Genomic DNA, 13116 nt, shown 5'->3' with positions numbered 1-13116 from the left:
CGCCATGGTTTCTGTGTTTCCTTCTGGATTCATTGGAAAATATTATTTTCCCGTTGTATAACATCTTTAGGCAAAAAATGTGACTTATCTGCTTGTCTGGGCTCTATGCCCCTCCCCCACTGTGAGTAGTTCCACTAGTTCTGGGCCTCATGCCACAGAAATAATGAAATAGCACTGGTGGGGTGCAGAACAGGCTTATGAAAACGTTGTTAGAGCTGGAGAATTATAGTTATGAGGAGAGACTTGCTGGATTGGACATGGAACTGGCTCCCCGAAAGAGTGTGAGATGCAGAAGCCCCCAAAGTATCTGGATGAGTACTTGAAATGCTGTAACCTTTTGAGGTTTTGGACCGGGATAGCGGAACAGCTTAAATATCAGGGTTTGGTCACTCCAGGCCAAATATAAATACTTAATTACATTGTTAATTTTGCTGCCTTAATGAGATAATTAAGGGTGAAACTGGGTATAATTCTCTTATGATGGACTATTTATATTTTAATAATATTTTCTCTGCATTGCAAGCCATTTGCTGCACAAATTCTGGACGACCAATTGAAATTTGGATGGTCTTCATGATGAGTGCTGTTTGTGAGTGGTTTAACAAGAAGGGTTCAGTGATATGAGCTGGTCCACATTGGTGGTACCTTGTTTCCATCCAGCTTCTCTGACTAATGTAAGACTCGCTTTGCCCAGTGGCATGATCTCAGGGGTGGCTCCCCCTCCCTGACCAAACCTTCGCATTCTTGTTTGGGTGGATGCTGCGTGTTGTGTCCTCTGTGTAACATCAGTACCCCGAAATAACATTCAGTCCATGATGTGCGGTTAAACGATTAAGATTTTATATTTAAGTATGGGGTTAGTAGAGAAACAAAAGAAGGGGAAAACAAATAAAAGGCGCCAATAATCTCATAAACATGTCCAGTGCACAAATGTTAGAGCTCACAGATTTTCTTTCGCTGATCCTCCTTCGCTCATCGTCGACCCCTGGGCTCCCGCCCCAAGCCCAGGCCCAGCGGGTCCGGCAACCATCTCCTCAAGCCACCTCTTCTCTCTTCATCCTCTTCGTGCCTTCTTCCCAAAGCCCGTGCAACTAACAGCTTTCACACAGACAGAAAGAATAACATCTATGCCAACTGGTTAACAAATGGATACAAGTCCCGTTATCACTAATTATAATCCAAACATACAGCTATAGAGAACCACTGTCTCAGCAGTTAACAGTACAGAGAAGCCATTTTATTCACCTTATCAGTAACATAAAAGAAGAAACCCTTACACTAATGTTGGGGGATGTCTTGCTGGGGGATGTCTTGCTGAGGGATGTCTTAAGCTTTCACATCTTTGGCTTTTGTGGCTAGGTGCAAAACTGTATTTTAAATGTTCTGATGACTTGAATTCTGTGGCGAGGATATTTATTTTATTTTATTTTGTCTTTTTCAGTCCTTGTGACCGCCCTCGTGTTATTGAATCACTGCGTGGTATAGAAGTGATCGATGTTGCTGCTGGAGGAGCACATAGTGCCTGTGTTACTGCTGCGGGAGAGCTTTACACTTGGGGCAAGGGTAGATATGGGAGACTAGGACATGGAGACAGTGAAGATCAGTTAAAGCCAAAGCTGGTGAGTACTACTGATGAATAATTGAAACCTAAAGTTAATGACAGAAGGAAACTTGTTATAGGAGCATGCAATATTAGAAGTACTGTCTTTCAGATGTTAGAACATAGAACAGTGCGGGCTCTTCGACACACATTGTTGTGCTGTCCTTTTAACCTACTGAGATCGACCTAACCCTTCTCTCCCGCAGAGCCCAACATTTTTCTGTGAATAGAACATTGACCAACATTTTTGAATTTGTAGAATTAATGCTCATGCAGAATTTAACAAAACATTGTCAGAAATTAAAGTAAAATTTTATATTCTGCATTGTTTCTGTTCAGTAATTTAATTGCAGACTCACATATGACCTGTATTCAATGTAGGATTATTGATGGGAGTTTCAGTTCCCCCTTTGGGGATTCTTGTGTTTTAAATACATTTGACATTTGCAGGAAATGTAGGACCTCTTCCACAGGCAATGATGATATAAGAGTCTCTGAAAGGATCTTTTCATTCAAGTGACCCACCCTGCTGTTTGTTCACCATCTACAAGTAATGTGGTAGAAGATGCATGAAATAATTAAGAAATCTGGTCGTAATGAAGGGCACGGGGGAGAAGGCAGCAGACTGGGTATCAGAGGAAAACTAGATCAGCCATGATGAAATGACAGAGCCGACTCCATGGGCCAGATGCCCTAATCCTGCCCCTATTTCTTATGGTCTTGTGGTAATCCGTATTGTGGTTAGCTAATTTGGTATGTGTGATTGATAAATGGCAACTGAGGTTTTGATTGGTTGGTGCTCCTTGTTCAGTTTAGCAGAACTTTAAAAAAACTCCCTTTTTTGAATCAGGAACGTGCCCTTTTGAGCTGTAGAAGTCAATGTATGTTTTAAACTGTAGTACAGGAAGTCCAGTGGAATCATAGGGTACTACAGCACAGAAAGAGGTCCTTCGGCCTAGCAGTGGAAGGAGTTAACAAGAATGTAGTGATGGTGTGGGACTGCATTCACACTCTTCTTTGCCACATAAAGCAAAGTCCAATAGGCAATGTTGCCCACCAGAGCTAAGGTTCAGGATATCTACTCTGGATATTGCAGTGAAATTAATGGCCGATAGGAGAGGTTCCAGTTGCTGTGGACCAAGGAGAAATCTATGGTATAAGTAGGTCAGAGAAAGCTTTTGCTTTGTTGGTATGAGGAGCTGGGCACAAAATTAAGAAGCAGAACCTTGAAGGTAATAATCTGTGGGGGAAGATGGAACTGTGCCACTGGAAAGTCGACACTTAAACAATACTGGGTCCAGTATTCCAGCATAGATAAGGAAACAGTGAGGACTTCAAACTAAATAGTAAGGGCAAAGAATCAAAGTTCTGAAGATGTTTTAAATGAGTGTTCAGACAAAGGTAGAGAGGGAAGTATTAATATGCGTAGGAAACAATAAACTGACTGTAAAAGGAAGGAGTAAATTTTGTCCCTCCAGATGTTTTCTGGCAAAGGTGTACTTGGTAAGTGGGAGGCCTTCAAAAGTGAAATTTTGAGAATACAGAGTTTGTATTTATGTCACTATAAAAGGTAAAGCTAACAGGTGTAGGGAACCTTGGTTTTCAAGAGATATTGAGGCCTTGGTTTAAAAAAAGAGGCGCATAGCAGGTAGGAACAAATGTGGTGCTTTTGGAGTGTAAGATTTGTGACAAATATGATTATATGATAGATATGTACAGTATCTGAAATACATCTTATGGAAATGTTTGATGATGAAATTCAATAAAAAAATAAGTTACAAAAAAAAAAGAAATGCAGGAGAACACTGGAAAGAAATCGGGAGGGCTAAAAGAAGGCATGAGGCTGTTCCTAGCAGACAGGTGAAGGAGAATCCATATATAAAGAGCAAAGGAATTGCCAGGGACAAAATTGGTCCTCTGCAAGATCAGGATGGTAATCCATGCATGGAGCCAAAAGAGATGAAAGAGATCCTGAATGATTTTTTTGCATCTGTGTTCACTCAGGGATTTTGATCAATTTACCTGAAAACTTTTATTTGTGAATCACATGCTCTTTTTTTTCCCCACTGTAGAGCCCCCCCCCAAAAAAACAGGGAAAATTGTAAAGAATGGGAAACTAAAAATTCAAAAACTGACATGTCAGCAGTTCAGACGTATTCATCCCCCATTGCTCAGTATTTGAACCACCTCTTGCAGCTATTGCAGCTAGTAGTCTTTTGGGATAAGTCTCTGTTAGCTTTGCATGACGTGATGGAGCAAAATTTGTCTATTCCCCCTTGCAAAATGGCTCAAGCTGCAGTAGGTTAGTTGGGAGCAGCAGTGGACAACAATCTTGAGGTCTTGTTAAGGTCAGAACTCTTAATTGGCCCCACCAGAATATCAATTTTCTTCATTTGGAGCTTTAGCAGTGTGCTTTGGGTCGTCCTGCTGAAAGACAAACTTCCTCCCCAGTTGAAGTTTACTGGCATGTGCTAGCAGATTCTTACCCAGAATCTCTCTGTTTTTAGCAGCATTCATTGTAGCCTCAATCCTGATGGGATTTCCTGACCCTGCCGAAAAGCATCACCATAGCACGATGATACCTCCGCCATTCGTTTCGGTGTCGCCCAGCAAATGTGCAGTATTAGCTAAGTGTTGAGGCCAAAAAGTTCCACTTTAATCTTATCCAACCACAAGACCTTTTTCCACATCTTTATAGTATCTGCTAAGTGACACTTTGCAAAGTCTTAATGGGCAAGGATATGCCTTTTATTTTAGTGGTATGTGTGGCGTAAATCTAATACCACGTCTGCAGAATCTCTTGTGATCACTCATGTTTTGTTGTATCCTTCTCTCTAATTTGATTGTCATCTTTATAAATTTGAATATGTTTATTTTTCAGGTGGAAGCACTACAGGGTTACAGGGTTGTAGATGTTGCATGTGGGAGCGGAGATGCTCAGACTCTTTGTCTGACAGATGATGACATTGTCTGGTCCTGGGGAGATGGAGATTATGGAAAACTTGGAAGGGGAGGTAGCGATGGCTGTAAAGTTCCAATGAAGGTATTGTGAGTTTTTAAATAGATGGTTTATTTGTACTGCAGATAAAAACTTAAATCTGATATGTGTTTTGTGTTCTTGTCTTCCTTTCCACTTACTTAGTGTAGCAAACATGCATTCGTGTTGACATTTTATTTTGAGCCACCGATTTATTGCAAAACAGAGCTTTTTGGGTAATGATTCTGCATCTAGAGAAGACAATGTATTTGGAGGGAGGGAAATAATTCAAAACATTCAGATGGTTTGAATTCACAGTAGAGATAACCAGAAAATGTTGCAAGGCTTCTTTATCTTAAGCGACAAAGAGCTGTCAGAATGAAGATGGTTGTCAGTTGATCAGCTGAGCAGTTACTGTATGTTATATTTATAATGGATTTGCACATGGTGGTGGTGGAGAATCCTTTTGGAAACTTATATGAACATAGCTGTGTGAGTGTGCAGCAAATTCTCAAGCAAAGCAAATTTATACTGTCCCATATCATTCTTGCTGCTTTTAGCAAAGAATTAATCCAACTTGTAATTCATCATGATTACAATTTATTCTGATTGATCTACTCTGGGCTTTAGATTCAACCTTCAATAGTTGTCTGGTAGACCACTCTTGTTTCCTTTGACTTTTGAGACTATTTATGTGACATATTAATACAATGTGGAGTTCTTTCTGCTAACATCCATCATTTTTCCCTATTAGATTGATTCTCTGACTGGACTTGGGGTGATTAAGGTGGAATGTGGATCACAGTTTTCTGTGGCCTTAACCAAGTCTGGATCTGTTTATACGTGGTAAGTATTCCCCTTTTGTAGTCTGCTCTTCTCATCTTCAGCTGCATTCAATAATCCCTTAATGTCTTAAATATTTTTCGGTTTATGGTGGTACTGAGTTTTATTAAACTTTATGTTTGATGTTAGATTTCTTTGATGTTTGCCCCTTTAAACTCAAAATACTAGTCATTTAATGGCAACTTGCACTTGCATAGCTCTTTTAATATGATGTTTTCGTCCATCGTCATCATCCCTGAGACTGGATGTGGTGTGTCCGAAGATGACTGGTCAGGACAATTCGGGCACAGAATGTCCTGGCACATCTTGGGCAGACATGTGTAGGCACTGCAGTTGTTGCGCTGGTGGCTCTGGACGTGCGCAGCTCGCGCTTATGTTGTGCTTCAGCAATGCGCCTTGCTTCGTAAGCTTGACAGCCTTTGTGGATGAGGCCGAGCCTGGTAGGGCGGTTTCCCAGGTGGTCGTGTCTATGTCGAGCAACTTCAGGGAGGCCTTTAGTGTGTCTTTGTAACATTTCTTCTGCCCTCCATGCGAGCGTCTTCCAGCACAGAGTTCCCCAAAAAGGAGCTGCTTGAGTATGCGCTCGTCCGGCATGTGGATGACATGACCTGCCCACCGGGTCTGTGCTCTCATCAGCAGTGTGTGGACTGATGGTAGACTTGCTCCAGAGAGAACTTCAGTGTCTGGTACTTTGTCTTGCCATCTGATGCCTAATATTCTGCGAAGACAAGTCATGTGGAAATGGTTGAGCTGTTTTGCATGCCCTAAATACACAGTCCACGTTTCACAGGCATTCAGGAGGGTAGTGAGTACCACGGCTCTGTTGACCTTGAGTTTTGTTGCTGGACTGATTTCTCAGCGTTCCCATACAGTTGAGCGCAGTCTACCAAAAGCAGAACTCGCCTTTGCTATTCTGCAGTTAACTTCTGTATCAGTAGTCACTGCTCGGGAGAGGGTGCTGCCAAGGTAAGTAAACTGGTCAACTGCCTGTAGTTTCTGTCCTTTGATTGTGGTTTTCAGTTCTGTTTATGGTGCATGAGGGGCAGGCTGGTGCATGACTCTGGTCTTTTTGATGTTGTTGGTGAGTCCAAAGTTGCCACAAGCCATGGAGAATTTGTCCATATTGACTTGCATCTCTGGCTCCGAGCCAGCATACAGGCGCAGTCATCAGCAAAGAGGAAGTCTCTCAGAACAGTCTCCTTCACTTTGGTAATAGCTTGAAGTCTCCTCAGGTTGAAGAGCTTCCCATCCACTCTGTACTTGAGGGTGATTCCAGTGTCACTGTCCTGGAAGACATCATGGCAGAAAACAACATGCTGAACAGTGTGGGTGCGAGCACACAGCCCTGTTTGACACCATTGGTGACTGGGAACGCCTTAGAGTTTCTCCGCCGTCCAGCACTCTGACCATCATGCCATCGTGGAACTTGCGTACCATCTGAATAAATTATGCAACTTGCACTTGCATAGCTCTTTTAATATAGAAAAAGTGTGAAACTTCAAATAAACATTGATTCAAAAAAATATATATAGAGAGAGAATGAATTAATATTTAATATTCACTACCAAAATATGAAACAGCCATGATTGAAGACACACCTGTTAATGAGATAAAATGTTGGGATGAAAAGACAATGCTCACTTGGACAACGTTTGGAGAAGTTGTGGCAGGTTTATAGGTGGAGAGACCCCTCAATATATTCAAATATAGGGTCAGGAAGTACATAACAAATAGGAGCAGGAGTTGGCCATTTGGCCAGAAGGTCCAAGTTCAAGTTTAATTGTCACTCAGCCATACACATTATTACAGCCAAACGAAACAGTGTTCCTCTGGGGCTTGGGTACAAAACACAGAATCAACAGTTACACACAACACACAGCACATAAGCACATATAATCATGATAGCATAAAAACATAGTTACAGAAAAATACATAGCCCAAGTACCTGAATATCATGGCCTGCAGATTGGTGGTACGTGGATGTTGTCCTGGAGCCATGTTTCAGCAAGAACAGCCTGCAGCAGTTCCTCATATTAAATAGTGCATGGCAGGCAGCACCAATAGAACAGGCCAGCCGCCAATCCAGCAGCACACAGTCAGCTCTGGCATCTCCTTCCTTGACGGCTGCAACAAGTGACCAGGAGGTATGAATGAGGGCCTGCTCTGCACCTCGACTGAGGCCACGCAGCTCCCCTGTCGGACTTGCCAATGAACCAGTGATTCAGACTTGCAGTATTTTACACAATCGATGCCCACTGGGGTCTTGTAATCACAACAAAACCATCCAAACCTATCACCTGCACCATCCATTGGGTCACGGAATGCCTCCGCGCTCCACCACTTACAGTGCCCTCTTGCTTGGGTGGTTGAAGCAAGATACAGCACAGTGTTCAACAAGTCCAACTCCACTGCTATCCAGCTAGTCATAGTGGCGTAGACCTGTAGTACTTGATACTTTTGATCACCACCAGTGTCTTCTATTGTGACAAGACATAAGATGAACCATTACACCTTGGACTCAGAGAGGACGCTGGGTCCAAGTGCGCCGCCTTCTTACCAGAAGATTGAATGTGGACTAGGATGTAAGACAGAAAGCAAGCAGCAAGTTGTGCACAAGCTGAATCTGTAAAAAGAGGAAGGCAGGTGATGTGTCAAATAGAGTTGGATTTATCAAGTGAAGATGTGATGGAATCATGGATAAAGGTTTTTTCAGCAGAATTGCTGGAATGTGGAGAGCTACTCAGAGTTACAGAGGTGGAATAGACAAGCTTTGTGTTAGAGAATACATGGAATAGCTGAAAGAATTATTATTTCCAAAGCAAAATGATGCCCCTTCTTTACCATGTTTTATGCAATATTGCTTTGGGAATCGTATCAGAACCAAAGAGGATGAGAGGGGGAGAAAAAAGGTTAGGATTGTATAAAGGGAATTCAAGGAATTGGAAGGGAACTTTAAAAACAATATTTTATAAACAGCAATGTCATATTTGATATTGTGCTACAAACCAGCCCGTGAGGATGCAACAGTTTGACCATAGAAAAAAATCATTAAAAAGTAGGTTAGGGGAAAAGTTGTAAATTTCTTGGGCACTTGGAGATCTCTGGTGAAAGGTGTATTGAGAAGATGTGGTACATTTGAATGGATCAAGAACCATGTTGCGGATTTAGACCAATACAAGAGGAAGAGGAAACACATGAGGGAAAGGTCAGCAATTTTGAAGGCTTTAGTTATACTGACAGTAAAATTGAAAACAGAACATTAAGATATAGGAAAGCATGACTTCAAAACTGTCAGAAAGTGTATAGAAAGCAGCAAGTGGCTTTAAATAGTCCATTCAGTTGCCTTGCATTCATCAGGGAAGTTTCTCCCCAAAGCTACAAACTGGATGTTAGAAATTGGCAATGAAAATAAAATACTTTTTTTAAAACACAGTTGTTTTGTTAAGGTCTTAATCAGGTGTATGTTATTTTTTTACAGGGGTAAAGGTGACTACCATAGGTTGGGGCATGGTTCTGATGACCATGTCAGGAGACCTCGGCAAGTCCAGGGTTTACAAGGGAAGAAAGTGATAGCAATTGCAACTGGATCTTTACACTGTGTGTGCTGCACAGAGGATGGTAAGGCTTGCAGTATTTGAAATATTTTAACCAAGTGCTGCCGGCCAGTGGTTTAGTGGGATCAGCAATGGACCTTAAGGCGAAAGGTCATGATTTCAAACCCAGCCGGGTCCCAACCTGGGCAGCAGCAGTATCTGTATGGAAGAAAGGCCTCGCAATCTACTTCCATATCTTGCCATGAAAACCCTATGGACAGCTACACTATCCATAGGGTGGCCTTGAGTTGGCGATGACTTGACGGCGCTCAACAACACCACAACAAATAAGTGCTGCACCCATGAAAATTTTTTACACAAAATTGCAAAGCTGAGTGTGGGCTCAGCAGTGAAATTGTATGTTTTTTTTGTTTTCTTAGAAGGAGGATATTTAGCCCATCATCCTTACCAATTGTTAGGGTAATCCTGTGAGTTCTATTCCTCCACTTATCACCAATAACCGAACCTTCCACATGTGCCCATTGGCTATCCTCAAATTCTCCTGCTAACTACCTACCATTGGAGAATTTTCAGTCGCTAATTCATCTGCCAGCTCATCTTCAGAGTGTGGGAGGAAACTGGCCACTTGGTGAATTTCACATTGTCGTACAAGGGGCGTACAGACTCCATTTACAGTACCAGACATCAGGACTGAATTCGTATTGTTGGAAGATACACTGTTAGATTTTCTTTGTATATTAATTCTCTCTTTGCTATTTCAGTAGATGCCAATCTGCAATATTGGTTAAAATCTTAAATGAACAAAGCAGAAAGCACTGGTATACAGTGATAAACATTTATGGGTTATCAGTATTTTTTTACATTGTGCTGAGCCTTCTGCCTTATTTCTTAGCTGTACCTGCACGTTGTAGTAATCAATCTTTATTTTGCCTCATTATGGATAGATCCTATTCAGAATTATTTTATCTCTTGGTGTGGTTAATTTGCAATAAGATGCAAATTTTAAATAAGTGCAGAATATTGATTAAGAATTCCATAAAGATGTCTGATTTTGAAAATGAAGGCAAATTAATCTGTTACATTTTTTCTGGAAATTAGTAATTGTAAAAATTTGGCTTGTAGAAGTGCATGATGGTGCTAAGCCAATATCCTCCCATGTATTGCCTAGTAACTTTTATATTACCCACTCCTACTCACCCATGTACCGAAGTTCATGCAATGCCATCTCATAGAACTGTTAAGAGTCAACTGATTAGCTGTGGATTTGCAGTTGCATGCAGGTCACTGTGTTAGCTGACGCATCTTTTACAATAGTCCAATAATTCTGAAGTCACCATTTTATTCCATGTGCATATTGTTACTTGAATTGGTTTCATTCTTCAGCTGTTGGGCTGTATTTTGGGCTCACGCTTCTTCATTTGTAGTCCAGGCCTTGACTTGTTATCTGTGAACTAATAATGTTATTGTACAATAGTTAGGACATTGAAAGTTACTATATGGTCTTAGTTAAGCTGATCATCTACAGAGATGCAAGATGCTAGAATATGATGTAACTAACAACCTGCTGGAAGAAGGGTTGAGTAGCATCTGTGAGAGGAAAGGAATTGCCAAAGTTTTAGGTCAAAACCCTGCATCACTTCTGATGCTGTGTTTTGACTTGAAACTTTGACAGATTCATTCCTCCCTCAGATGCTGCTCAACTGACTGATTTTTGATTTGTGTGTCATTTTATAAGTTTTGATAAAGATTTTTTCCCCCCAGTGAAAACTTTAATATTTAATTAGTGATGAAGAATGCATTTTTCAAAGCTATTGGTACCTCAGGTATAATTTACATTAAATTATGAAGTTAGGTCAACAGTTATTTCTAACCTGATATTTGGTTTTACCCTACTATATTAATGACCTAAGTTCAGAAATTAATTGACTGTGAATCTCTTTGACACTTTTAACCTCTGAAGTTAATCCCTTCACCAAAGAAAACATTTTCATTCCTAAATCAACACACTGCTGGAGGAACTCAGCAGGCAAAGAGCCCAGTTGCTTTGGATTTCCATCATCTGCAGATTTTCTGGAGTTTTCAATCCTAAATGAGTAGATGAAATGGCAGTATTTTATTACTGTCTGTTTTAGCATTTCTGAGCCAGGTATTCCTGGTGCTATGGTGCTTACTGATGAGTCTAAAACATCAACAATGGTCAATTAGCCAGGGACCCAGAGGATACCCTTCTCCTGTTGATTGGCGTCTGTTAAATAGTCCTTTTAGGGAGGGAAACAAAAAAATTGAGATGGTTCGAAGTGCCTGTTTCTGTGCTGTAGTGCTCTATAACTGACTAAATAAAATATATAACTCAGATCCAACTACTGTGCCATGAACTAAGCTTTCTTTTTCCTTTCCAAACAAGGAGAAGTTTATACATGGGGTGACAATGACGAAGGGCAACTTGGAGATGGAACCACCAATGCCATCCAGCGGCCCCGCTTGGTCGCTGCACTGCAGGGCAAAAAGATAAATCGTGTGGCATGTGGCTCGGCCCACACCCTGGCATGGTCTACGAGCAAGCCTGCCAATGCAGGCAAGCTGCCATCACAGGTTAGTTATAGCATTATTAGTTAATTGAAAGCTTTCTTGTATAGTCATGTTACTTGTAAAGCTTGTCGGTGTGAATGAGTTGCTCTGTGAACTGAGAAGCTTCATGGCTGACATTCCTCATTCTTCGTTATGAGTTGGCAGCCTCAGTCAGAGCTATCCAGACCAAGATGGGATTGTGATGGATGTGGTTAGCAAGGAAGGACAAATTAAAATACAGCTCTTTTCATCTGGCACACTTGGAGTTACTGGGCTAACAGATTTTCCAAACTAGGGGATATCATTATATCAATGCCCCATAGCTAATTTTTTCTTTGAATGTTACATAGTAAAATGATAAATTTTACAGTGAACCCCAAGTTAAAAGGGAGCCCATGTAAACTTAAAGGGAGCATGGGAAATAGAACCAGGTAAGGTTAAAGGAAACCTGGCCGGTGGAATCAGGCAGGTTTAAAGAGAAGGTGGGAACGGAGGTTCTTTAGCAGGAGGAGGAGACACAAAAGCCGTATGTGTTAACCAGGGACCCAGCGAGCAGACATGAGTGCGATACCTCAAACACCATCTGATTTTCGTAATCAGTGGTATCTTTTAAAATACATCAATTTGGGCAGCTGCACCTGCCCATTTACCTCATTCCTTTCTGCCACTGGAGTTATCGGAATTTCAGATGGTGAGTCAGGTGCTGAACCATTTGGATTTCTGAATGATTGGAGAACAGATTATCAAAGTCTTATGTAACTGTTATTTTGTGCGCCTTTAGTGTCTCAATGGAAATGATTTTTGCCAACAAGATCTTGGTCAGATGGGTGGTTTTAAATTGATAGCATCATCTGAGGATAGAAGTTTGCAGACCATTGTTTTATAGCTAATGACTAAATCTATTAATATTTTTTGTGTATTTAAGATTCCAATGGAATATAACTACCTCCAGGAAATTCCAATAATCGCATTGCGAAATAGACTGTTACTACTACATCATATCTCCGAGCTCTTCTGTCCTTGTATTCCGATGTTTGATTTGGAAGGCCGACTTGATGAAACTGGGCAAGGCCCATCAGTTGGGCTTGACACCTTGCGTGGGATATTGATATCACAGGGCAAGGTAGGCTACGGTGCTTAGAGAAATAATAAAGGAGGGAGGGGATCGTCGACTCAGGCCTAAGAGGCCAGTGTAAGGCATTTTCATGCTTTACAAAGCGCGGAACTAAAGACTGTGTGACGCACCACTCCTCACACAGACATAGAGCAATGTGTGGTTAAGTGCCTTGCTTAAGGACACAACACGCTGCCTCAGCTAAGCCTCAAACTGGTGACCTTCAGATCACTAGACGAACGCCTTAACCACTTGGCCACGTGCCCACAAAATAATAAAACTATACTGAAAATACTCAGCCGAATCTGTGAAAGGTGGGAGTTAATGTTTTAGCTCTAAGATCCCTCATCAGTAGAGAGAAAACAATTTAGTTTTAAGTTGCAGAGGATGGGAGTGGTTTGGAATTCTCTTAATTTCAGATAACTGACTTTCTGTCGGTATCAGAACGAGCTGTTTCTGC

General features: G+C 41.3%; 1 protein-coding gene across 7 annotated transcripts in view; it reads left to right on the top strand.

Moving 5' to 3' along the window:
• Positions 1-13116, top strand: part of herc2 (HECT and RLD domain containing E3 ubiquitin protein ligase 2) — a 240637-nt gene that overhangs the window by 196535 nt on the left and 30986 nt on the right. For all 7 annotated transcript variants that reach the window (XM_063054516.1, XM_063054512.1, XM_063054515.1 and 4 more), the window contains 6 exons: positions 1442-1619; positions 4482-4643; positions 5332-5423; positions 8899-9038; positions 11379-11566; positions 12468-12665. In XM_063054516.1, coding sequence (XP_062910586.1) covers positions 1442-1619; positions 4482-4643; positions 5332-5423; positions 8899-9038; positions 11379-11566; positions 12468-12665 — 958 coding nt within the window. The remainder of the gene's footprint in view (positions 1-1441; positions 1620-4481; positions 4644-5331; positions 5424-8898; positions 9039-11378; positions 11567-12467; positions 12666-13116) is intronic.

Source organism: Mobula hypostoma, chromosome 7, assembly GCF_963921235.1.
Source record: "Mobula hypostoma chromosome 7, sMobHyp1.1, whole genome shotgun sequence".
Lineage (NCBI taxonomy): Eukaryota > Metazoa > Chordata > Chondrichthyes > Myliobatiformes > Myliobatidae > Mobula > Mobula hypostoma.
The sequence above is the reverse complement of the archived record's forward strand: the minus strand, read 5'-3'. Positions and strand labels throughout refer to the sequence as shown.